Below are 27062 nucleotides of genomic sequence, written 5' to 3'. Positions count from 1 at the left end.
CTGAGGTACTGCCCGTTTCAGGGAATACGCTTCACGTACAAATAAAAGGTGTGGGAGAAGAGGTCATTGCACAGTTAGGGTTTGTGCCTTAAGAAGAAATACCTGGTTTCCTTTGGCCTTCATCAGATCTATTCCCTTGTGGGTTCATCTGGCTTGCTCCATAAGACATCACTTATTCTTTTAGCCTCAGTGTAGACCAAGCTTTGGTCCCATACCATATCATCTTATGCTGGTATAACTACATCGCTCAGGCGTGTGGAAAATCTACACCAATGAGCCAAGCAGATATGCTGACCTAACTCCCAGTGTAACTAGTGCTAGGTCAATGGGAGGGCTTTTGTTGCCATAGCTACTGCCTCGCGGGGAGGTGGAGTACCTAGGCTGACCGAAGCACTCCCATCAACATAGGTAGCGTCTTTACTGAGCTGTGCCGCGAGTGTCGTCCCCCATCCTCACGCACCCTGGGCCTGGTGGCAGTAGCCGCAGGGCCCAGTGGAGATCAGAGTTTTAGTGACGTTGAACCTCCCCCCTCATCTGCCTGGTGGAGGCAAGACTTGTAGCTACTTTAAGACATCCTTCTCGTGGAGGAAAGCTACTAGTCACCACATTTACCAGTATCAGTATATATAGAGAGAGGATACACACACAGCCTTGAGCAGAAGGAGGTGAACATTAGATCCATGGCCCATGGGAGTCTTTAACAATTGAAGTTTGGCTTGTTCTGATACAGACAATGCCAAACTTTGTCATCCTCCATCTGAGAAATACAGATGAAGTGTCTACAAAGGGTTTGTCTGTGTACCTGAATTCCTCCTCCTCCTGTATGTTTATATACCTTTGAAGGACAGCAGCATTTATCTGCACCCAAAAAGTTAAGCCTTATCCTACCATTGACGGGGCAGAGGTTTGAAAAGCTGAATACTTTTGCTTTGGTAAAGCCAGTCAGGTGGGAGAACCATCGGTTGGCACTAACCAGAAAAACTTGATTTTTCTGTTATCTACTCTCTGGGAAGAGCTCCATTCAGAGTGAGGGTCTTGTGTTGCTGCTTCTTCTTAATTTGTAGGGAGCTGGCATGTGCTGCTCTTTGATCTCATTGATGGGAAGGGGCTGGGCACAGTAGAAAATGCTTAATGGAACAGACTTACCAATGAATTATGAATGGCGAAAGCCAAGATAAAAATGCATTCAGAATTTCTTTAATCATGTCACACAAACTTCTTTACAGTGTCATGGCAAGCTACATTTCCACCATCTGCTTGATTTTATTCTGCCCCCGCTTCTCAAATACAGAATAAAAAGTGACATTTTAAAACCGAACACATGGCCATTTTTACAAGACTTTGGTGCTGCAAGTGAATGCTTTCGCCTTTAGTCATGGAGAAAAAACAGAACAAAACAAAAACAATCTTCCTACACCAGGAAAATCTTTCTTTCCATAAGAACTTTAAAAGAGAAGGCTTTCTCCTGCATTCTCCCCACCCCGCATCTTGGTTACAATAGCAGTATTTTCCCTCAATGTTTTAGAGTAGAAACCTATCAAACAGGCTCAGTATGCACCTCAGAAATGGAAGAAGCTTTGGGTGAAAGATAATTTTGGTATTATGTGAGGGTACCCAGAAGGTTAATCTTGAGAGGTTAGCTAGGAAGGGTATCCTGGGGGAGAAAGGATGCATCTTTCACCCTCCAGGGCATAGGCTATCTTTCCAAGCTACACTGACATGGAGGGATTTTAGGTTATGGCCCATCAAAGAAACTGTTGCTACGAAAGACCGAGGAGACAATCTTCCCAGTGGAGTTAATAGTGCCTTCGCTATCTGAACTGGACTCGGAATCGCTGCTCCCCGAGTAGGCGCCCAGGCCTGGGAGAATACCAATGCACACAGCTGCTGAGGGACAGTGGACTGCAGAGCCACCCACTGAGCTGCTCCCGAGAGGAACGCAAGATGGCATTTCTGAAAGACATTAACAAACCATTACACTCTTCAAAGCACATGAGACACATGTAGCTTTTAATCAGCGAGCATACCCAGATGCTATACATATGCTATTGCCACTTGAATACCGTACTTCCCTAATACAGCTAAAGTAGCTTTGCTACCCTAAAACTTCCTCCAGGCGGAAGGACTGACGACCTCAGGGATGGGCCGTGGAGCTTTTCAACACTAGTCAGTCCTGTCCTGTGAAGGCAGTATTTCCTTCTAAGACCATCAATTTGATACATTCCATGAACACTAAATGATTCTGCTCTGTATATTTGACAAACTTTGCCATGTAATGACTTGACTGGGAGAAGGACTACTAGAGCAGTGGAATAAAGCAACGTCTCCAACACTTCGCAGCTGGTTAGCTTTTAGAAGGTTGGAAACACAGTTAATTGAACAGATGGAGTTTCAGAATGTGCCTTGGATTGTAGTTGTACAGCTTACTTCCATGCTGGTTGGGGTGTCTAGGTAGTAAAAGCTATTCTCTTGGCAGTAGCAGTCACAACAATTAAGACTGGAATCCAGCTGGATTCAACTTCCTTTTTTCTAGTTGCCCACAACTTTCTCAAACGTATTTGTCTCAGGCTGAAACTTCCTAGGCCCGTCCATTGCCTAGAAGGGGAGTAGTTCTGATTTGGTCAAACCTGCTGATGACCTGAATACAGGAGTCATAGAATCTCAGGGTTGGAAGGGACCTCAGGAGGTCATCTAGTCCAACCCCCTGGCTCAAAGCAGGACCAATCCTGAATTTTTGCCGCAGATCCCAAATGGCCCCCTCAAGGATTGAACTCACAACCCCGGGTTTAGCAGGCCAATGGTCAAACCACTGAGCTAAACCGGTTTGGATGACAAAACTACTTCCCAGCTAGCTCAAGAACAGCTGAAGAAAGACATGTCTAACTTGGCTTCCTTTGTACATCTTGCTAAGATTTGAAAAGCAGGGAAATCAGTCATTTAAAAGTTTAAATTGGACAATTTTAGGCATGAACTTTTGCCCCTTTCCCCCCCCAACTCCTCCTTAACACATATTCCTGCTGTGAGCATCTCTTTCTATGGGTGAGGCCAGTGGAGCCTGTAAGCTCCAAAAAGCAAAGTGTTCACAAGTTCGCATAAGGATTAGTCTGTTAACTGCTTCTCAGCCTACATTCTGCACAGGAAGAGCTGCCAGGTCTAGTAGCCTTTAGCATAGGCCCAGGATCAAGGGACTTTTAAGTCTTGTTGTTCAAACTTGTAAGTTCCAACACCAAACAGATTTGGATTTCCCTTTAAGAAAAACAGAAGCCAAAAGCGAGCAGTAACGAAACACTGAGCACTCAGGGAAGGGGGAGGGATAGCTCAGTGGTTTGAGCCTGCTAAACCCAGGGTTGAGAGCTCAATCCTTGAGGGGGCCATTTAGGGATGGGGGCAAAAATTGGGGATTGGCCCTGCTTTGAGCAGGGGGTTGGACTAGATGACCTCCTGAGGTCCCTTCCAACCCTGTTATTCTATGAAGGCAATCCCAAGCATTAAGCTATATTCATAAAGTTCACACTGCACATACTTTGTCAGGATATTATTTATTTGGACATGTAATGTGGTTGAATTATCTTAACTCCTGGGATTGCCCAGCTCCTTGAGTAGTTAGAATTTCTGCTACCTCATTTTGCCCCAATGCTACCTTTTGTTGGCAGTTGTGTTTACACAGGCATTACAGATTGTAGAATAGCTAATCTGCTTGTGTGATAGTATTTTATGTAGCTTTATTTAAAAAAAATCTGAAGTGAATGGGAACTAAACTGCTAGGGATCCTTTGTTCATCCCCCTGAAAACTGGAGCTGCTATCCAACTCTGTCCATGGCTTGCCATTTTCCATACAAAAGCAAAATATCCTTTGGCTGTTTGCGGAGAACTCCATGACCCAGACCAATGGCCCTCTACAGTCAAATAGTAGACCTCTGTGGCGGAGCCTTGTCTTAATCATGGTTGCACTGTTGTAAGTTCCTAAATGGCTGCCAAGTTTGTCCTGTCTAGAACAAAGGTATTTAGGTACCTATCTCTGGGAGTTAGGTGCCTAAATATCTCTGAGGCTTTGGGCTTCTGTAGCCGCAATGACCATCTATTGCTTTGCAAAGCACTTGGAAATACTTGGGAGTATGAGAAGCTATGAACACAACACAGTCTACATCAGCAACAACTGTTGATCACACATGATACTGATGATGTATACAACACAGTCCAATTAGTTTCCATCTTGGAGAAAGATAAGAGCCCTTAGAAATAACATTGGCAAATAAGTTATAGCTCCCAAAATAATAAACCACTCTACATATCGAACTCCAAGGCCAGAACACACCTTGATTCTTGTCATTGTCAGTGTCTAGTTTCAGTCTCTTCACACTGTTACCGCCTTCTGAACTGTAAGAGAAAGTGGAGTCACCTGGTTAGTCAGAAGACAGTCACTTGACAGCTGCAAAATCATAAAACTAGATTTGCCTGGAGTGCCTAAGAGAATTCCAGCCAACCACCTTCCTGAGCACCGCCAGGACTAACTGTGCGGCTAGTTGGGAAGGATCACTATTATCCAGACATTCAGCAAACTGCCTACACTGTATTCCCATCCCTTGCCAAGCTAAGTCATAGAAATCCAGATCTAGGAATCAAAGCCAGGTCTTTTGCATGGGAACACAGCACTAGTCGCAGGGCTGCCCACCTAGCTGAGACTATTAATCTTGAAATATTTAAGAGTTTGTGTGCAAGAAAACCCCCAAATAAGTTTGCATCTCTTTATACTGAGGGACAGCATTCATGTCACCAAGAGAATACAAGCCTGCTTACAAAGGATGGGCTCTTCCTTCAGATCTGTGACTTCTGTACTCCTCCAAATGCTTCTGTTTAGAAAAATCATTCCAGTCATCCCTTCACTAGTCAACTAGGTGTTGCGCATCCTCTCCTGTATAGCAGTGCCTGCTATCCCTGAGGGGGGATATACGGTTCCGCTGCCCATGTGCTAAGTGGGAATTGTTCAGCAAGGTTATGTAGCACACCAAAAGTAAATGTGAAGATGCTTCCCCTTCATCTGAAGGGACAGTGAATCATAGAAGGTTAGGGTTGGGAAGGGACCTCAGGAGGTCATCTAGTCCAACCCCCTGCTTGAAGCAGGACCATTCCCCAATTTTTGCCCCAGATCCCTAAATGGCCCCCTCAAGGGTTGAACTCACAACCCTGGATTTAGCAGGCCAATGCTCAAACCACTGAGCTATCCCTCCCCCCAGAAAGCAATTAATGAGTCTGCTCTACACCCTTAGCTAATAGCCAGTTGGCTTTTTAGCTCATGCAGCAAAGGCTAATGCACTAAGCTCCAGAGGTCCCCGGTTCAATCCTGCCCACCAACAACCGGGGGTCTGCTTTAAAGGTCTTAAGCTCTGTTTCTTTGTCTGGTGACAGTGGGTGCTCTCAAGACAGGAGCGTCTCATAGATTCATAGATACTAAGGTCAGAAGGGACCATTATGATCATCAAGTCTGACCTCCTGCACAACACAGGCCATGGAATTTCACCCACCCAGTCCTGAGAAAACCTCCTCTCACCTATGTCTGAGCTATTGAAGTCCTCAAATTGTGGTTTAAAGACTTCAAGGAGCAGAGAATCCTCCAGCAAGTGACCCGTGCCCCATATTGCAGAGGAAGGCAAAAACCTCCAGGGCCTCTTCCAATCTGCCCTGGTGGAAAATTCCTTCCCGACCCCAAATATGGCGATCAGCTAAACCCTGAGCATATGTGCAAGATTCACCTGCCAGATACTACAGAAAATTCTTTCCTGGGTAACTCAGATCCCACCCCATCTAACATCTGATCACAGGCCATTAGGCCTATTTACCATGAAATCCTCTCCCTGCATCGAAAAGTTAGTCACAGAATAAACCTGCAATAATACATGTCCATTTATGGGCAAGGATAATCTATAATGCCCAGACAGATGTTAAATTGAGGTGTCACTAAATCTCAGCTAGCTTGAAATAGAAGAAAAAGTGACTGACTTCAGAAATGTCTTCATGTCAAGGCACTGACATGTCAATTTTGAAACACTCTTTTCAAATAGATGCCATCTGCAGCCATCAGATGTGTCATCAAGCAACATGCCAGAACCTGCTGCTTAGATGCCAACGGTTAGGGAGAAAAATAGCTCTTTGGATCCTAGCGACCATCCAAGTTTTGTTCCCTTTTAAAAACCAGTCCAGGTGGTACATCATGGATTGGAAGAGGAGTTTTGAGCTATTCCTGTACTAAATTTACCAAAGCCAGCTTCCTAGATTAGGAGTTACTATTTCACTGGGGATGAAATACTCACCACAAATCAGAAGCATCTGAAGGAATCTCCTATACCTTCAACTAAAACCAGATTCAAACACCAACTTACTTCTAGATGCCAAACAACAACAGTCATCGTTAGCAGATGACTGGTGATTGTCTATGGGAAGTGAGGCTAGGTCTGCTGCCATGAGCGGTGTAATCTGCAGCTCATGTAAACACACCTGTGCTAGATTCAGTCTAGATAGCGCGCTACACAATAGCCTTCAGGATGCAGCAGAGCCAGCTAGCCACGTGAAGACATACCCAGGGGGCTTGCACAGCCCACAGTGCCATATCCTCTCTGTTAATTTTAGCAAGCTAGCCAGAGTGGGTGTGTCTAAATGAGCTGCAGGTTACACTTCTGGTTGCACTTCCATAGCCTGAACGCATGGTCATAGTCCAGTTCCTGCTGGACTGTTGTTCCCATTACACGATATTGTAACGGGTAGCTAAAATGGGAGTCTCAAAGAGGCGAAACAGCGAATGGGCCACTGACATAAAACTGCCCTATCCCTTGAGAAGTGAGGGTTTTGCAATACTACTGTCAAGCCAAAGTGGTGGAGAAGAGAAGCTTGCACATTACCCTCAGGAGCAGATTGTCACAATGAGTTGTCTTCTATAAACCAGAATAAAAACACCAACAGTCAAAATTATGCAATTAGGTATCAATAAAACAAGCTGGCGTGGGATGCAAATCATTTGACTCAATGTGCAGGGGTGGCTTGTTATCTGGGAGCACGGTGGCACCTTTACCTGAGGTGAGTCCCTGATTTTGGCGGGAGGGATAGTTCAGTGGTTTGAACATTAGCCTGCTAAACCCAGGGTTGTGAGTCCAATCCTTGAGGGGGCCATTTAGGGATCTGGGGCAAAAATTGGGGATTGGTCCTGCCCTGAGCAGGGGGTTGGACTAGATGACCTCCTGAGGTCCCTTCCAACCCTGATATTCTATGATTCAAAGTGGCATGAGTAAGATCGAAAATAGGCCATTTTCAGATCCAAATATAGGATTTAATGACACAGACAAGGCTTCAATCATCTCAGACGGTGTCAGTTTGAATCATCATAGTTTCCCCACAGTCTGGGAGACACAAAAACATGCTAGTCCCTCTCTCTTTGCTAAGGTTCACACCTCTGACAACCTCCCAGAGGCAGCTTTTGGCCTGCCTCACTGCATACTGCTAACTCTGTTCCTTTCCTTATGAATTTATAGAGGTGTGAAACTAACCTCCTGTGTTTCACAGCTCCTGCCAACAGCTTTGCCTGAGAGAACTTGTTCTTGTTTTCTACTGATTTCACAGTGAGTTTCTTCTCTGCTTCCTTCTTTGGGTCCGTGCTGACCCCCACTTTGGCGAGAGTGCTGTGAATTAACAGTTAAGGATCAACCGGGATGTGAGAGATGACATTTCCTCTGCATTACATTCAGTCTGGCCTGCTAACGCTGATGGGGGTTCAGTCACAGCTTGAGGGTCTCATAGTCCTGTGCAAGCCTGTTGAATGGCATTTAGCAGGCACCTCATGCCAGCAGCGTGAGAACCTTACTCTTAGGAGCTGTCGTTCCGATGCCAGGCCTGTTCCTGGAGGACTCGCAGGCAGAGTGGGCTGCAGACTATAGTAGCTGATGCATAGTGGGAACTCTCCTCATCAGATACTTCAGGATAGCAAAGAAAGGACTTTGTACCGGACCAACAAGCAGTGCTCTCGGCACCAGAGGAGCTACCCTATAGGCCCGTGTCCTCTCTCGTTTTTAAAAAGTTTGGGAAAAGTGGAGGGTGCAAGGAAGGGAAAAAAGTGCAAGCATAAGATGACACGGGACCACCTGCCACCCCCTGGGCCCAGACACTTTTGTTACAGACCAGTTGTTTCCCAACCCAACTTTTCTGAAGGAGAAAGAATTCATACGTGGGCCAAATTCTGCTCCCCACTTTGCAACCATGCAGCACCAGAATTCATCCCACTCGGTCTACCATAAAGCAGAACAAATTAGGCTCGCATATCACAAGGCCTTCTTAAAAATTCTCCCCTCCCTTTATGCTGGCCTCATTACTGGTCACGCAGCAGGCTCCTTCCTTCACAGACAGCCTGAAAATTAACCCTGCCAGGCTGGAATGTGGTTGGACTAAGATTCAACCAGACCTTTGAAAGACCAAAAACCTGTAGCGAGGGAATCTTCTTTCTTACAGAGAATTTTGTAGCAGTTTGTCCTCAACATGTGGACAAGCCAGCCAATGATTTGTTTAAATTAGGTTGTAAACTCTTTGGAGTAAGGATTGTGTGTACCTGTGCCTGGTGAGCACCCAGTATAATGGGGACCCTGAACACAATTAAGGCCTCTGAGAACCACTAATGCAAAAGATCGAGGGCCCAGAAGTTCCCTTCCTCAATGAAATACAATCTTATTGGCTGGTCAAGTAAGAGTAGCTTAAATCTGTCTGTGCTCATGTACAAAAACAACTGCCTAATTTCTCTTCTTTATGCTGCTCCCACTGTTAACGAGCAGCATCATTTACCAGTTCCAGCAATGCCCACAGAGGAAATGAGTAGCCTAAAACAGAACATTTGAAAGGTGGGATGCAGGTGCAACCCATAATGAAGCAAACAAATCCGGATAGGCCTCAAAGGCTGGCTTTCTGATGTTAAGCCACACCCAAGAGTCTGCAGAAACACTAACTGGTTCTCATCCTATGGAGAAGTCCAGTTTGACCCCAGATGGGTTGATACAGGACCCATCGGACTACCTCCCCCTATTTCCTTGCTGCTACTTCTGTATTACTCTGGTATTTATGGGGACCTGAAAAATCTTCTGGAAAGTTTTATATTTGCACCTACAAAACCAATGTAACCTAAAAGGTTACAAACAAACAAACAAAAAAAATTACCCTTACCTCCAGTATCAGTTCCTTCTATGACTGCAATTCCCTGAAACAGCTGACAACACAAATGTCTTTTAATTATTTGTGCAACTCAGCTATCAGCTGTTGCAGGGAAGACTCAGGACACAGTAAACTTCAAACTTGGCAGGTCATGCCAGTAAAGTGGCAGCAACTGTGCAAATACTGGTTTAAAGTGTAGTTACACGCATACTTTGGAGACTTTGAACATCTATTTTAAAGCTTTGTTTCAGTCTTTCCAGTTCATGTTTTAACAGGGGTCATTCCTTGTTTGATTCTTCCAGGGACACAGTTATTATCAATAGCCCCGTCGGTCGTGTCTGTGATTTTCTTCCCTACCTCAACAACTAAACAGCTTAATAATTGCAGCTGCTAAGTGGCTTTAAAAAAACAAAACAAACATTTTTAAAGACATGGAACAATGGTGCCATCCTGTGGCCACTTGCAGTAATAAATGCTCCCTCTCTAGACAGGCAGTACCTCTTTAAAACAGTTTCATGTTGCAACGTGTGGTTCTTTTCACTTATGTTAGCAGGGTAGGTTCTTATGGTCATATTTCTGTTGTTCTATTATACTTCAATACTAGGCTAACTAGAGCCATTATGAGCAAGCTGAAGTGTCACTTGTATCAACAGATTCCATGGCTATTACACTTTTGTCAAAGGATGCTATTTTGCAAACACGGCAACCCTACCTCCAAAATGCTCAGCAACTAACCAAACATCCATTTGCAGAGACTGATGTGCTCATTACATCTAAATTAGCTCTATGGGCAGAAGTTCCCATTGCTGGATTCATATTACAAGCAAAGTTACTTTTTCCTCCCATAAAGCTATGTAAAAAATATGTACAGAGCATTGTGTTAATCCTGGATACAAGCATCAAAATTGTTGTCCTACAATATAGTTTAATGCTAGCATTTTGGGAGAGATGACAGGCACGACTTCCTTTTCAGAGAGCTCTAAGATTATATGGATATTTCCTCTCTCATACTTTTCATTTGTCTTATGTAAATAGATAGCAAGCACTCCTTGAAGGATCTCTCTCTCAGTATGTTTGTACGGCGTCTAGCACAATGGGTCTTGATTTGAGTTGGGGCCGCTAAGGCTACTGTAATACAAATTAGTAATGCAAATTTAGAGAGCTAGTGTTTAAAAAACTATTTCTAAGAAGGTTAAAAATAATACAGGCAATTAAAAGTTCTTTATCCGGGAAAAATTGAGTAGTCAGTCACTTCTGCAGTACCGAAGCAGCAATTTTTAATATACACACCCCTACAAGCATCACATACCCTTAAGTTTTGCTTATGTGTTGAACAGAACAGAGCACTAAAATACAGACCTGAATTTTACTTTTAAAAAGTAAGAAATGGTTGAGAATTTTAAAGCAATGTAGGAGATTTAGACATCTTCCGTTAAAAGTAAGCATCTAAATCTCTTAAAATGCTTTGAAATTCTCAACCATTGTCTGCAGCCAATAAGCATCCATGATTATCAAGTTGTGAGCTATCAGCCAATGCAATTAGTTATTTCAGAATTTCAATTAGCAATATCCTAGTTTTCCTAATACATTCCTTGAGTAGCCTGCTGCAATCTGCACGCTTTGGGTTAGTACAGCCAGGCAACCCTCAGTTTAAGTCAAGCTTAATTTTAGAGAAACCTAGAACGTTCACAACATACCAAGAGATAGAATTAGTTAAAGCAGCACCCATAACTGGAACCCTTTCCCAATGTTAACCGTGGGCTTTAGGGGTTATGAATTGGCCATTTCAGTTCCCAGTTCATGCAACTTTTTATCTGACAAACTACAACTGGAATACAATTTTTCTTTTAAAATGACTTTCAAGGACTAAGCATGCTAAATCATTCTGAGACAATTTCACAGGGTGGTGTCACATTTTTCACCTATTATAGTGCATAAATGGAAGGAGAATATTTGATCCACCTCTTGATCTTGGTCTGTGCTGTGGGCTGGTACCTCTACGTAGCTTAAACTGAATGTTATGCTGGCGAAGTCTGATGGAATGACAAAAGCAACATTTTTGATCCACTTCTTTTTAGACTGGAAGGACTTTAGGGCAGGGACAATGGCATCCTACCACATTTTGAGCTCTATAGTCACACAATTACTAATAATCCATTTACATCTCATACTGCAGAAACTAGCCTCAGTTTAAAAATGCATGCCAGCATCTAAAAGTAGTTTAGCTTGAACTTTAAGATGGGCCACTTTGAGTTACTCAATCTGACCCCATGTGGATGTGGAGCCAGGAAACTGAAACAAGATACTGAACACTGCATTTGCAATTTTCATGCCAAATATAGGGTGAAAGGCTAAAAGTTCTCATTGACAGTATCAATGAGCTTATGACATGGATTCTACAATTTGTAATATATAGCAAGGCCTATGGATGCAAAAACAGATGATACTTTAAGGATGTGAAGACTGAGTTCACTGATATCTAAAACTCTGGAAGATACACTGCCCAATAGCTTCAGGGGTCAATTACTACACTGCCCAATAGCTTCAGGGGTCAATTAGCTAACAGAGGGCACATAAGACTCCTTCTAGGCTCGCATGATTCACTATTGGACTTGTTTAACCTGACTAGTGCAGTCAGATCTATGCTGTGGAAGCAGCTGCCATGCACATCCCAATATTCAGCACACCCTGAAGCAACAGTGGTAGAAACTAAACATATTCCATGAATGATCAGTCTGAATAAATCTAAGGAAACTTCTACATGCAAATGTGCCCACTATGTCCCACATTAAGTTTTGTCATTTCTAACTGTACTAGCATCATTTACAAAAAGAGCTGGGCCGGACTTGCACATCCTACCAAGTTAGAAGTTGGCGGTTCCTGTCCCATGGATAAGCGATGAATTTCCAATACTATTACCTTAGGACATCTTTATACAAAACCGGTATCAACCTGATTCTCTTCCCAGTTCATTTTCCTGTAGAGTTTGATCCTCCTTGTTCTGCCTCAAGCCCCCTTTACTCCCACTGCTAACTTGCACCGAAGTGTCAGAGTTTGCACATCACCTACTGATTACTTACACATAATGGGCTTGATCATGACCAAACAGAAGGGGAGGAACCATCAGCATCTTGGTAGATGAAAGGAAACAATTCTCTTCTTTCAACCTTAAAGACGGTCGTAACTAGCTCAATGCTTTGCCATATGTGCAAGCCCAGTCTGAGGTCCTGAACTTGTCCCCAGCGTGTTGGTCTGGCAAGGGATAGAAACACAGTGGAGCTGACAGGCTTAACCCTCAGGCTGGGAGAGAAAGAGCATCCTAAGTTGTTCTCTAGCACTTCTCCATGAATATAAATATTAAATATTGCAAAAGCAATAGAAAGACAATAGTTCAATAGCTACTTCAAACAGTTTGGCTATTTTAAAGCGGTCAATGTACATCTGAAAAAACAGCTTGGCGAAAGCAGATCTGCTTTTTAAAATAGGCGAAAGATAAAGCAGAGGTTGCAAAAAGGAAAAGCCCTATCCTTCCTTTATACATCCTCCCTTTCTATCCTTGTATCAGTGTAAAATAGAAGAAGAAGAAAACAGCAATTAGAAGGAAACAGGAACACACATAAAATTTTTGAAGACTTGACCAAAAAACCCCCTGAGATTCGGATAGATCCAAAATAAGAACAAAACATGAAGAACTTTAGAGGCAGCTAATCATATACACTTCTGTGTAGAAAACTACTCTGCAGGGAAAAAGTGTGTGGACATCAAAGTGATTGCTGCAGAATCCAATTGTAGCTCACTATCTTATAACCTTCTACTCAGAACAGTGGCGAGTCATTTCAATGCAAAGGATATTCTGTATTCATTTAGTTCTTTCAGATCATCTTCTCTTCGTTGCTTTTCTATTAGCGCTTGTTGCCGAGAAACCTCATCAAGGAACTTTGTCTCATCTTCATCTAAGCCTCTTACCATATTTTCTGAATAAAGCAAAGCAAAAATTAAAAGCCATTAAAGAAGCTGGTAGAGTGGAGGACTATACAACAGTACTTCCCACTTTCACAGTACTTTTCATCCAAGGATTTCAAAGGGCTTTACAAAAGGTAGATAATCATCCACAGATATTTTACAGATAGCATCTATAGCACCACTAAAGCAGAGAGGGGAAGCGATCTACACAAGGTCACTGCTAGGGTAGGAAGTAGTATCCATGGTTACTATCAATCCTCTCTTCTAACCAGTAAATCATGCTGCCAGTTTAAAAAAAAAAAAAAAAAAAGACAGTCTTCTGAAGGGTCTGATATATACTAACCACCCACGGATCAGCTTGTTTTCCTAACTAATGAGAGACAACAAACTTCTCAGGCTAAAGATTGTCTAATCAGTGGGATTCCAGATTAGCACAGCTGAGCTCCCAAACATCCAAGCATATTCAAATTAAGGGCTTGTCTACATTCAAAATGCTCCAGGTGCACTGCTGTAGGACTTCAGAGTACTACCTATGCCAACGGGAGGGGTTCTCCCATCAGCATAGGTAATCCATCTCCTCAAGAGGTGGTAGTTGGACAAATTCTTCTATCAACCTTGCGCTGTGTACAGGGGAACTTAGGTCAGTTTAATTACATGGCTCAAGGATGTGGATTTTTCACACCCCTGAGCGACGTAGTTGTACTGACCTAAATTTCTAGTGTAGACCAGGCCTCAGAGACATGTTTTGGAACAAAGAAAACATAGCATGGTATTTTACTGAATACATACTTAACCACATTTATAAACATGGTAAAAGCTAAATTAGTCATTTTTAGCTACCAATGTATTTATGCTCTAAATTTCCAGTCTGGTATCCTATCTCCTCTTCCAAGTAGGGTACAGATAGCTTATTAGGAGGTTCTTTGAATCTCTTGTTATGCAAAGGATAATCACGCCATCAAAGCCACATATTTTCAGAGAGCTAATGAAAGACTTAAAGCAAAGTCCGCGGTGTCTGTGGCCAGACCAAAAATTCTAAGAATCATAGAATATCAGGGTTGGAAGGGACCTCAGGAGGTCATCTAGTCCAACCCCCTGCTCAAAGCAGGACCAATCCCCAGTTTTTGCCCCAGATCCCTAAATGGCCCCTCAAGGATTGAACTCCCAACTGTGGGTTTAGCAGGCCAATGCTCAAACCCCTGAGCTATCCCTCCCCCCAAAAAATGACGTTCCCTGCAACTCTTCAGTTACAGCAACTGGCCGAATTTCACTGGTTTTAGCTTCATGAAGGTTTAATTCCTAAAGAGGATTTTTAGGACTCTACATATTTAAGGGCCATATTTTGCCCTCAGATAAAAGTCCCATACAACTTCAAAAGGCAGGGCCTGAAAAATCCACTTGCCCTGATCGGTGGCAAGCTTCAGGAAGGGTGGGGCCTAAAAGTAGTCTTTTGTGGAATTTAAGGCTTTAATTTTAGAAGTACCAGTTCTTAAAGTTGTGAAGAATATAGTACCGCTCCCTGAGTCTCCAGACCGATAGTTTCCCATGTGTCTAGGACTGCTCAGAGCTTTCCTCAGAGGCAACAAGTGATAAGACACTAGTCCGTTTCATGCAGTCATCAGAATGGGACCAGTGAAACTGACAAGAACCTTAGTTTTACTCATAAGGTGCTCGGTATATAAAGCTATAAGCAGCAGCTGCCAAGGCAGTAGTGGTTGTTCCTAGGTCTTACTGATAACACTCTCCTATGGATCAACTTTTGCCTGGTATACGAGTCTTCTGGCTTGCAGGTGTTGTATAAACTTTTTAAAGCCCAATCAAGGGCAGCATTTAGCCCCAATATAACTGTCTACCAAAAAAAAAATATTAAAATCACAAACAAGAAAGAATATTTTGTTTTAAAGCTTACCAATGAGCATGTTCAAAAGAATGGGTACTTTCCCTAGCATTATCAATCAACAAAGTATGTATGTTAACAGCACATTCCTTCCTAGTCAGCTTACTCCTGCTGCCCAGTGCAGTGATGCACCTCAGTCCAATATTTAAGCTATATTGATTTTTTTCTGAAATGAAATTGAGCTGTCACAAATACTGCATAATTGGGCAAGAGAAACAAGCTGATTTAGATAGGAGACAGCTACAAGGAGCCTTTCACCCCTAGGTCACTGCTGACAAACGGATAGCTATTTGGTGGCCAATATGAAATGATCTGGTTGTCAGTTCCCAGTAGAACTGTCATTTGTCACAACTGGCATCCTTGATAGCAGTGTCAGAGGTACCCAGCGCTGAATCTGAATGGAAACTGAATTCTTCTCTTCCGTGTAAAGACTGTCCCACTGGTATTGGGTTTGAGGGATGTCCATGGGGCAGAATGAGGAAGCTTGCATCGCTGCTGCCCATACCATATCTGTTCTATGCCTTATACAACTTTCACCAGCACTGCATTCATTCAAGATCCCAGAAAGGAGATTGCTTCCATGCACACACACACCTCTGTTTTCAGCACTGTTCAGAAGGGAAACAGAGTACAACAGTTCAGTAGAGTTGTAGTAAAGCATCTTTCTTTTTAAAAGCACCAGAGTCTGGCAATGAGGGGTTGGGGTTTTTCTGGTTGTTTTAAAAGCAGCAAACCCTGCAAAGAAGTCTGGTTCTGTGCAATCCTAATAGATTACCTATATGCTGTCATTTACGATAGGACGTTTCCTGAAAAATCTGAGAGAAGCAAGATACTGGCCCTATGTTTATTTGTTCTATCTGCTTCATATATTATATACACAAACATATAAAGTACACTGTGTATTTAAGAAACCACATGTTTGTTTACATTATAACTAGAACTGCTCACATTAAATTAAAATTACAGAATTTTGTTAGATTTCATTGGGTTATGCAATGGCCCAATTTTCATTTTCTAGGTTTTCCCATAGATTTTTAAAATGTTTTTAAAACAAGCATTAACTAGATTTGAAGAAAAATCCCACCATGTGACTCTGCCAACCAATCAAAATTGACAATGCAGAAAAATGAAAACCCCAAACGTCTTTTTGAAGGACAGGCTACATTTTCTTGTTAAGATTTCTGTTCAAGATTTTATTTAAATGGAAAGTGGTTTTGTTTTTTGTTTTTTTTTTAAAAAACACTTGGCCAAATTTTGATCGATCGGTTTGTTTCAAAAATGTTCAAACCTGCTCATTATATCTAAGAATGAGTCAACATATCTGTATCACTCTTAGGGCCAAATTCTGCCCTCTTATGTACACACAATTCCTATGAAGTCAATACAAGTTGGGCACACATATGGTGGAATTTGTGCCTTAATGTTACACATTTCCCCCCCTCTACCCCACAATCTGTGTCAGGCCAACAGTCCCCCATACGGAGGTAAACTGGTCATAACTCTCTGGAGCCACCAACACTGATTTTAAACTAATCAAGCCTTCCCATACTTCCCCCTAAAAAGCAATTTCATTATGGACATGATCCTAACAATCCCTAGAGATCAATTATGCTATTCATGGCAGTGAGCACTATGCATGGCAGGTTTTGGTCTAACACAGCACTGTAACACTATGCATCTATTAAAGATGGAAAAAGAAGAATTGCATTTGATGTGGCAACAGCAGGGTAGAGATTTAGGCAGAATGGAATTATCCAAACTTGAGTTTGGCCAAAGCCTGACCCTTGCAGAGTACCATATGCTCTTTAAAGCACCACAAGCGGTCAGGGCCTCTGTTTTAAGTGTCTTCACTCTGGAGCACTGGTTCAAAAGAACTATCTAGAACTGACTCAAACATCATTCCTGTAGCACCTGACTTCAAGGTCTCTTACCCAACTTCTCACTTTTCCTTAGAAGAAGATCACTCCCCCAAAGGTGGTACCCAAAAGTAGAGCAGGGAACAATTTGTTCTCTAGTAATCATTATCCTTTTTCCATATTCACAGACAATTGGCATAGACACAGATGGAGATGACAACTTGATGTGTGAAAGGCAGTGTTTCTCTAACGACAAACTCAGTAATCACCATGACAATTTTTGGTGAAAATTCAAAATTAAAATCTCTGCCTCGAAGTACCTACTCCTTGTACATTGGCTTTATTAAAAAAAAAAAAGCGCGGATTCACGACTCAAAACTATTGAGGAGAGTGTGTACATAACTGTAAGATTGGAAAGAAATGGTCTGTTGGAAACTTTAAATCTTTTCCTTAATTCACACTAATGAGTGGGGGGAAGTGGTCTTATGTTTAAAGCACAGGATGGGGAGTCAGGAAAACTGGCTTCCATTTCTAGCTCCATTACTAATTCCAACATCCTTCAGCCTCAGCTTCTTGATCTGCATGATCGAATTCCATACTTCACAGGAATGTGAGTTTCGATGGACATTTTTAAGTAACTTTTAATTCCTTATATGCAAAACTCTCTCTTTATGCAAATAATTACTATACATATTTTATGATGACAGCAGCGGTACGATCCCCCCATTCAATTATTTTCCAAGGAAATTTCAGAGTGACCATGATGTAACAAACCAGTGCTTTGAAAAAAAGACAAATAAGGCATCCGACAGGAAAGAGCTATCCATCTGGCCAGGTATCTCAAAGTTACCAAAGATGGGGCACTTCTCTGGGCTTCAGCTCAGAACAACAACTTGCTGGTGCTTACTGAATTTAAACTGCTCCTCAAACTCCTGCTGTTTCTTGTCTTTCTGTTCCTGGAGTCTTTCATATAGTGACCGTGGGTCATACACCTCCTCTGGGCATTCTGAGAGATGGGAAGACAGCAAGAGACACGAACATACCTTAGACTATTTCTTTTTTATTATTTTTTAACAAGCAAGCATGGCTTTTAATCTCCCCCCACTTAAAGCTTTTAAATATTCTCACAAGCACAGCGGCTGGTTCCTTTGATTTTTGTAGAGACAGTTAAATATTCTTTGGCTCTCTTTCCTGCAATTACCAAACTATATCCTAGTACCTTCTGGGTCCTCGGGTTTTCGAACCTTCTCCCATTCTTCCTGTCTTCTCTTCCGCCGCTCATCTAGCTCCGATTCAGACACAAATCTTTTGTTAATTACGTGGTCAGCAGTGCCATCTCCTCCATCCATTGTGGAGCAGCCTGTCCAAAAAATATACATGGAAGAGAATACTGATACTCTTACTGATACAGATTCCAGTTTCAGTTGCACAAGGAATACTAGAAATAGAACGTTGCACTTATGAGCAATACAGATCCTTCAAGATACATCGGGTAGAGGAGATAAGAGTCTGACCCCACAAGCTGAAAAACATAACATTAAATATCAACTCAACATAAAAATGAACACAATTCACCTTGATTGCAAAGCACCACTTGTAGGACATCTTTAGTAAGAGCTAGAGATCTATCAGAGTCCATCACAGAACCAACTCAGAAACAGCAGATAGATACTAAACAAATACTATACTTGCTCTTGGTCAAAAGGCTCAGAAGAGGGGTACATTTTGCATGTAGCAACAAAATTGAAACGTGAGGGATTAAATAAACTTGTTAAAACAAACCTGTTTGTAGAGAACCTCAAAAACATTTAAGTAAGATACAGAAACATTTGCCTATTACAGGTAGGCAAGGCTGTCCAACAGTGCCCGTTATAAACCCTACTTCTAGTTGCTTATAAAGCTTTGTCACGCTTCAACCGTTTGGGCTGAAATTTTCCATGGCAAGTGTCTGTCTCGTGTGAATTTTTTTTTTTTTTTGGAAAGTTTCAGCCAAAATGGTTCATCTGTTTCCAAGGATGAGGTGATCTGATAATGTTTTTTTCAGTTTGATTTTCCCTTCCTAAATCTAGGAAACTGCACACCAAAACCTGCGTTGAAAGAACGTTAAGGTTGCTATTGTCAAGCACTCAAAAGTTAGGAAATGCCACAATTAAGATTGCCTGTGGGTTAACAACACTGCAGACAGGAGTTTAAAGTACATTTTACAAAAAGACATTTTAAAATGTCAAACTATTATTTCTGTTCATATTCAGGGTTTTAAAATCCATTTATGGGAAGAAAAAAAAAAGTTTTGGACCAAAGATAACCTTGCTAACCCAGACCCTAAAACTGACACTTGAAAGTAGTCTCTTCCTACTTCTCAGCAAAAATTTAATAGCAATAGACAACACTGAAATGAGGCTGCCTACTACTCAAACATCATTTACTCTACAAAAATACTGTTCAGAACATTATGAATGTAACAACAAATGAATTAAAGTTGTCAAAGAAATTAAGTCTATTTTATAGTGCATTATATATGCTCTTAGTTCATGTCTTACTAAATCTTGTACTTTAACAAGTAATTCGCAATCTGATTTCCTACTCATTAGCACTAATTGAGGTTCTACTATAGTTATCAGTGCCACTGTAAGACTGATGTCTGTAAGGAATTTCCTGTAATTAGGACTTAGTTGGTTTCATTTTGAAAAGAGGCTTCCCCAGTGACCCGCAGCAGTATTCAGTGACAAGGGACAGACACCTCCCTTTCCCCCCCCCACACCTCCAGTCTTCATACACACGAAAGTCACAATGCTTGGCCATCATGAAGGTGAAGCAAGTGACATGCTTTACAAGTGTGAGTGATCCTCCTCTAAGAGAATTAACTAACTTGACACCTAAAGTCCTACTCCCAGTTTAAACCCATGTAATCAATATATTACAAGCCTCGAAGTTCAAGATTTATTCTGCCAATATAAAGTTATGCCTCTAATCCAGATATTTATAGCTCTGTATTCTAGAATGATACATAAAATTGATGCAAGTGTAAGATTGTTCATAGAATAAATCTGTTGCTATTACTTAGATCATGCCAGCAACATGCTGGGTTTAACCTCTGTGCCTCAATCTCCCCATCTGTAAAATTGATATAGTCATGCTTTTCCTCCTTTTTAACATACTTAAGTATCGACAGACACAAGCCACCATGTCAGTGCTAAGTATTCTCCATTTGGAGCCCAATCCTGCTTGCATTTAAACCCCTGGAAACAGGACTGAGCCCTCCTGAGTTCCTTTGCGGAGAAGTCAGCCTTTCAAGATTATAGGAAGGATCAGTTTAATACACCCTTCTGCTATCACTATGGTTTCAGTCTTTTGAAGAGCCGAGCCCGATAACTCCTGCTGATGTTGATGGCAGTTGTCGATTTATTTATTATTTGTATTATACCAGCAAACAGAGGCCACAGCAGAAATCCAGCGCCAATGTGTTAGGTGCTGTACAAACAAATGGTAAAAGGTAGTCCCTGCCCTAAAGAATTTACAATCTAAATAGACAAGACAAACAAAGGCTCATCATCCCCATATTTCAAATGGCAACATGAGGCACAGAGAGATTAAGTAAGCATTTAAGAGAAACTGCTGATTTGGGGTATCGCATTTTTGGGTATACGACTAAAGATACCTTAAAATAGGCCTGATTTTCAGAAAAGGCTGAGCATATGCCTTCTGAAAATAAGGCTCTTTTAAGCTGTCTCAAGATGGGCACACAAAAATTACAAGTCACATAGGAAAGTTTAAGCTTAAATAAGTTGCCCAAAGACACACAGGAAACCAGTAAGGGGGGTTGGAAGTTGAACCTATGTCCCACGGGTCTGAGTCCAGGGCCTCCACCATAAGAGCATGTTTCCTTCCCTCCTACGTGAACGCCACTAGCCATCACCTTCAGCCCACAACCAAAACCTCTCCAACGCATCATCAAGGATCTACAACCTATCCTGAAGGACGACCCATCACTCTCACAGATCTTGGGAGACAGGACAGTCCTTGCTTACAGACGCAAATACTCACCAGCAACCACACACCACACAACAGAACCACTAACCCAGGAACCTATCCTTGCAACAAAGCCCGTTGCCAACTGTGTCCACATATCTATTCAGGGGACACCATCACAGGGCCTAATCACATCAGCCACACTATCAGAGGCTCGTTCACCTGCACATCCACCAATGTGATATATGCCATCATGTGCCAGCAATGCCCCTCTGCCATGTACATTGGTCAAACTGGACAGTCTCTATGTAAAAGAATAAATGGACACAAATCAGACGTCAAGAATTATAACATTCAAAAACCAGTCGGAGAATACTTCAATCTCTTTGCTCACTCGATTACAGACCTAAAAGTGGCAATTCTTCAACAAAAAAACTCCAACGAGAGACTGCTGAATTGGAATTAATTTGCAAACTGGATACAATTAACTTAGGCTTGAATAGAGACTGGGAGTGGATGGGTCATTACACAAAGTAAAACTATTTCCCCATGTTTATCCCCCCCCCCCCCCAGCTGTTCCTCAGACTTTCTTGTCAACTGCTAGAAATGGCCCACCTTTATTATCACTACAAAAGGTTTTCCCACCCCCACCCCCCCCACCCCGCTCTCCTGCTGGTATTAGCTCATCTTAAGTGATCACTCTTGTCACAGTGTGTATGGTAACACCCCTTGTTTCATGTTCTCTGTGTATACTAATCTTCCCACTGTATTTTCCACTGTATGCATCCGATGAAGTGAGCTGTAGCTCACAAAAGCTTATGCTCCAATAAATTGGTTAGTCTCTAAGCTGCCACAAGTCCTCCTTTTCTTTTTGCGAATACAGACTAACACGGCTGCTACTCTGAAACCATTCTTTTTATGACATCTGTCCCATCTCATAAACACCTTTTGGAAAGGGATGAAAGGTTCAGATATGTTGGTGATGGTAGGGCATATAAGAACATAGATAGGGTGAAGGGGCAGAGACTCAGGCTACGCCTACATTTACAGCCATGTGTAGAGTACAGACACTGCACGCCCAGCTGGCATGGGTATAAACAGCAGTATAGATGGTGAGACACTATTTAGACAAGCAGAGTAGAGTTCCCTACACATCTGAACCGCCAGCGTATAGACCTTACACAGTTCTCCACATGCCCAAGCAATGCCCCTCACCCCTTTGCTGCTATTTTCAGCAGTGCACTGTCCCGCTGCCAGAGTCTGTCATTGTGGTGTGTAACTACACACTGCAGCGACAAGAGTTGAGGTGCAGACTGCCTTTCACTGCCACATGCAGCTATATGCCATGCGTTACTCTATATGCTACTGTACGTGTAGAGACAGCCCTGGAAAGGGTCCAGCAATTTCATTAGGACTACAGTCTTTTGCATGCAAAATTGTCCAATCTAAGCTCACCACAATCCTAACAGAATCAGTACGCTCAGAGGATCCCTCTACTTGAGGGAAATGATCTATGTACAACACTTATCAAAAACAGGTTCTCCCCTCAACTGGTGCCACAGCTTAACTGTGACTTTATAGAGGACAAAAGTGTTTTCAGCATCATTATGGAAAGCATGATGAAAACATGCTCCTGGTAGCCACATCCTGGAGCACAAAGATGAAACTGCAAAATGCCATTTCAAAATGAAAAACTGGATCATTTTCGATGGTACTTCAATTTTTCAGCAAGATAAGTCAGCATTTTTACCGTCAGAATGGCTGGGTATTTAGATGTCAACTTATAATGAGGTTCACTCTTTCCCCTCGCTCTCAAAAACCAGTGGAAATACAATTAACCTGCATTTGTAATGCTGATGATGAAAGGCTGCTTTTTACTTCTATTTCTTGCTACTTAGTGGCCTGTGTATACTCAGCAGTTCTGAACAGCTAGGAATGTGTACTAGTTTCTCTGCTTCCTCCTGTAAAGCAACGTACTGAGAGGCTCACTCAGTGATGTCAATGGATGAGCTGCTGAACAACAAGTAAAGGAGATTCTTATGACAGGGCTGATGCTTACACAGTATTTATACTGATGGTTACTATTAACTCTTCAGAACAAACAGCTTTCAGAGATTTTTTTCCTCACCACTGAATCCAAAGTATTTCCTCCACTTGGTTAAAAAGGAACTGTAGTCACAAAATTTACTCTGGCCCAAGGCATCCCCACTGCTCTGTAAGCAGGGGACTCTTATCTGGCTAGGACAGCACCAAGTTGGGTGCCATCATTCCTCTTTAACTCTTCAGAAGTCCCGCCAGGGTGTACAGTAGGGATCTACTTCTGAGGTAGTGGGGGGTCCTACCCATTCTCTACGGCATTCTCTCTGCACTCTCAACACCAGAAATGGGACATACTTTACTGGTGAGATCGCATTTGGTAACAAGAGATGAAAAGCAGGTACGAGAAATAAGTGAAGATTTAGCGTCTCTCCAGCTACCACACTTTAAACAATTTAAAGATTCTTTTAGTTCTAATTACCTCCCTCACAACTTTCCCATATAAACAGTATATCAACTTCTAAACCCTTTTCTTTTCTAAACCTTTCAACAGATCTGAAACCTATAAGGTTTTTTAGAAATGCCTAGTTAAAAAACTTTATTTTAACCCTCCCACACACAATTTCTTCAAGATTTAGAGCATTGTCAGGGGGATTTCTTGGACCTTATCTACTGATGTGGATTATTGATATGGAATATATTTAAGGAACAGACCTTCCTCATGCTCCCCATTTAGCGTTCGACTGACAGCATAAAACAAAGCCATCAGTAATGAAGAGATAAGAGAACTGCTCTTCAAAAGCCTTGTAAATATATACACCAGGAAAAAAGTCTCTAATAGTCCCTCACCATCCCATGGCTGGGTTTATTTTATACTCTCAGTCTGACTGGATGCTTGATTGTTAAGCATCTAACATCATTCACAATGCTTACATCAGAACAGAAAAGACCTGCAAGACTTGGAGTCTAAACCTTGCACACTCAAGGCTCCTATTAAGTAGAAAAGTTAAGCACATGCATAAACATCTTCAGGATCAGGACTCGGTCTGCAGGAATTGACAGCGAAGGGCTCCCCACTGGCTACAGGATTTAATAACTTCCAAAAGATGAAGTTTTAAATATCATAATACTACACTGTAAAATTCTGAAGCAAAAAAAGAAAAAAACAGATCAAAATATGTCTGTTTAGGACAGCAGTCTAAATCCACCTCCCTCCCCCAGTATAAATTTTGTTCGTATCTTATGGGTGGATTGAAAATTAAAAGCATCAGGGATTAGTCAATGGCAGTATGAGCTGCAAATTTCCATCCTTCAGCGCATCTTGATAGAAACCTATGACATGGCATATGTCATCTCAGATAGTGGCTAATACCAGATGTTTCAGAGACAGGTGCAAAAAACCATTGGGAAAGCTTCTTCCTGATTGGCTTATGCCCTGACGCATGAGTTTCTCACTTCCAAACTCTTTGGTTTTTTGGTTTTTTTTTAAAAATCCTTATTAATGTAACAACTATACCAAAGTCCATTTTTTAAACTCTGCTAAGCTGTTGGCCTCAGTGATATACTGAGGGAATGTGTTCCATAGGCTGAAAACAGTTCCTTGTATTCATTTTAAATTTTCAACCTTTGTTTCGCTGAATGTCATTTGTTCTTGTTTTGTGAGAGGATAAACAAAAGTTATTTTTATTTTTAACTCATGATGAATAAATTGAGACATATGATGTGTCAGAGAAAGTCTGGCAAGATTTTCAAAGCTGGTTGCTGTTACTAAGCCTTTTAGTTTTAGCCCAGTTTACTTAGCTAATAACTATTCTGATGTAACGAAACGGACATTGTGATTCCAAGGCAGACACCAGTTTGATTTCCAGCTACTCAGTTAAATGCGAACTTTGTAAAGAGAATCCCAAACTAGGGAAATTTTAAAAATCTCTCCCATGGTTGATAATACTGGTTCAGCGGGTGTATGAAATGCTGGGAGAGCCTTAGTGTGGAAAGCCTGATGGGTGTCACCACCATTTTCATCATCATGCTACCCAAACCTGAAAGGTGTGAGTGCTAAAAACAGCATCAGGCACTTAAAATAGGGCTCCTAAGATTACAAAACACTGGTATTTGTATCCATGGGACATTTTTCAAGGATTTCCATAGTGCAGACAGGGCTAGCTTGTTCAAAACTAACTTACATATGGTCATCACTAGCTTTCTCATCTCAATCACAAAAGAAAAATAATTAGAACCAATACTTTGTTCTGATACAGCACCTTTCATCTGATGATCTCAGAGCAATTTAACAACAATAAAGGGACACCTTCAATTTGAAATCTTATCAATTTATGAAAAGGTGAGACATACTTCCCTGTGCCAGATTGTGCAGTCTGAATCACATTTGCCTATTTTTTCCTCGAAAAACCAAACAAACCACCCATTTCTCCGCACTGTTTCCATGTAAAAGATCCACATAAATAGGAGACACTGAATGACAACAGAGTCAACCAGTGAAAGTATCCTCCCATGTAGTGTTATCAAAGATTCCAAAAGAAAAAAAAACTTTTTTAAAAAGTCAATTATAGTGTTTTGGGGGTGTTATTTGTAACAAGAGATAACATGCTCAAGTCCACACAACAAATTGAAGGCAGAGCTCGACACTGAACTGTGGAGTACTACTCCAAACCCTTGACTATCTTTCCTTCATAATGTGACTTATTTCATCAAGGTACTGACTTTCAACTGATTGCACAGTCAAGCAGATAGGGCCGAAGGCATCAACTTCTGCAGAATTTAAGTATTCGTTTAAAAGAGTTTCTAGCCCTTGCATAAAGAAAGCCTTCCAAATGTGAACTGAATGCAACCCAAAAAAAGTGTTCTCTTCCCCAGTTTGCAGGCAGACAGCTTAAGAATCTCTGAAGCTTCTCAGACCTTTTCCCAAGTTCCAGTGCAAGTAAAATGACTAGACTTTGATTACAAAAAAAACCAAACAAAAAACGAGGAGTACTTGTGGCACCTTAGAGACTAACAAATTTATCTGGCCATAAGCTTTCGTGGACTAAAACCCACTTGCCCCAATAAATTTGTTAGTCTCTAAGGTGCCACAAGTACTCCTCGGGTTTTTTTGCCGATACAGACTAACACGGCTACCACTCTGAAACCTGTAGACTTTGATAAGTATTTCTGTTTCCTTTCAGAACCATTTGGGCAGCACTGAAACCTACAAGAATTACATCCATTTCACTCTATAGGTATTAGGAAAAGCTATGAGTGGCAGAGGACGCATTTTGCTGAAGCCCCAAAGAACTTTATCAGCTTAAAGCTATTATATATCCAAACTGTCAGTGGTTGAGTTCCTACAGCATTCTACCACCATACTTCCAAGGGTGCTTTGTTTTAGTATGCAAGCAGGAAGAGCTCTCAGATCACAGGAATCTTACACATAAACACGAGCTGTAGCTCACGAAAGCTCATGCTCAAATAAATTGGTTAGTCTCTAAGGTGCCACAAGTACTCCTTTTCTTTTTGCGAATACAGACTAACACGGCTGTTACTCTGAAACCTATCTCCTCACAGTACCACAGTCGTCAGAGGACCAAATACTCAGACTTTAAGGTCAAAAGGGACCACCACCCTGATCATCTAGTCTGACTTTCTGCACATTGTAGGCCACAGAACCTTGACTACCCACTCAGTCCTGTAATAGATGCATAACCTCTGGCTGAATTACTGAAGGAATCACCTCTGCAGGGACGTACTACTAATTTTGTCTTCATGCTAGCTCTGTTTATCAGCAATCTAGAGAAGAAACGATCAGTTGTGACTATGGTACATTGCTGTATGATTAGTTATGAACTACATACACTAAATTTAAAGGTTTTTCCATCTAGATTACTAAAGAAAAAGCATGCAGAATGAAATACTTTCTGACTGAAATGCAACATCTCTTCTCTTCAAAGTGCCCTTAACTCTATAGAGCACAGCTTAATGGGTACCAGTCTAGGAACAACACCTGAAACAGGCTACTGCTATCATGGGGCAACTTGAGGAAGAAAGGTAAATGTATTTACAGAACTCCACTTGTGACAGCTCTTGGTGGCTTCAGGAACCATTACTTTTTTTTCTTGGAGGCTGCCATCAGATGCTGCAGAATGAACACTTTCATTTTTTTTTAA

General features: G+C 41.7%; 2 protein-coding genes across 7 annotated transcripts in view; one reads left to right on the top strand and one right to left on the bottom strand.

The window, feature by feature from the left end:
• The window catches only part of CPNE2 (copine 2), a 201962-nt gene that overhangs the window by 161823 nt on the left and 13077 nt on the right, over positions 1 to 27062 (top strand). The window contains exon 14 of one of the 6 annotated variants that reach the window (XM_073307439.1): positions 26085 to 26395. The exons of 2 other annotated variants lie outside the window; for them this stretch is intronic. In XM_073307439.1, coding sequence (XP_073163540.1) covers positions 26085 to 26145 — 61 coding nt within the window. In that variant the 3' untranslated portion in view covers positions 26146 to 26395. Of the gene's footprint in view, positions 1 to 17084; positions 17199 to 26084; positions 26396 to 27062 lie in introns of those variants that run through there. 3 more of the 6 variants (XM_073307438.1, XM_073307435.1, XM_073307442.1) reach the window with 3 other exon arrangements.
• On the bottom strand, positions 1182 to 18256 carry PSME3IP1 (proteasome activator subunit 3 interacting protein 1). The gene is made up of 6 exons (XM_073307450.1): positions 18116 to 18256; positions 17804 to 17902; positions 13033 to 13154; positions 7536 to 7669; positions 4316 to 4377; positions 1182 to 1953 (listed from the first exon to the last, which is right to left on the bottom strand). Exons 1-6 carry the CDS (start codon positions 18243 to 18245, stop codon positions 1736 to 1738), a joined length of 765 nt encoding a protein of 254 aa, XP_073163551.1. The 5' UTR covers positions 18246 to 18256; the 3' UTR covers positions 1182 to 1735.

The sequence above is a fragment of the Lepidochelys kempii genome, chromosome 12 (genome assembly GCF_965140265.1).
Source record: "Lepidochelys kempii isolate rLepKem1 chromosome 12, rLepKem1.hap2, whole genome shotgun sequence".
Taxonomy (NCBI): domain Eukaryota; kingdom Metazoa; phylum Chordata; order Testudines; family Cheloniidae; genus Lepidochelys; species Lepidochelys kempii.
Note: the sequence above shows the minus strand (reverse complement) of the source record. Positions and strands in the feature narration are given on the sequence as shown.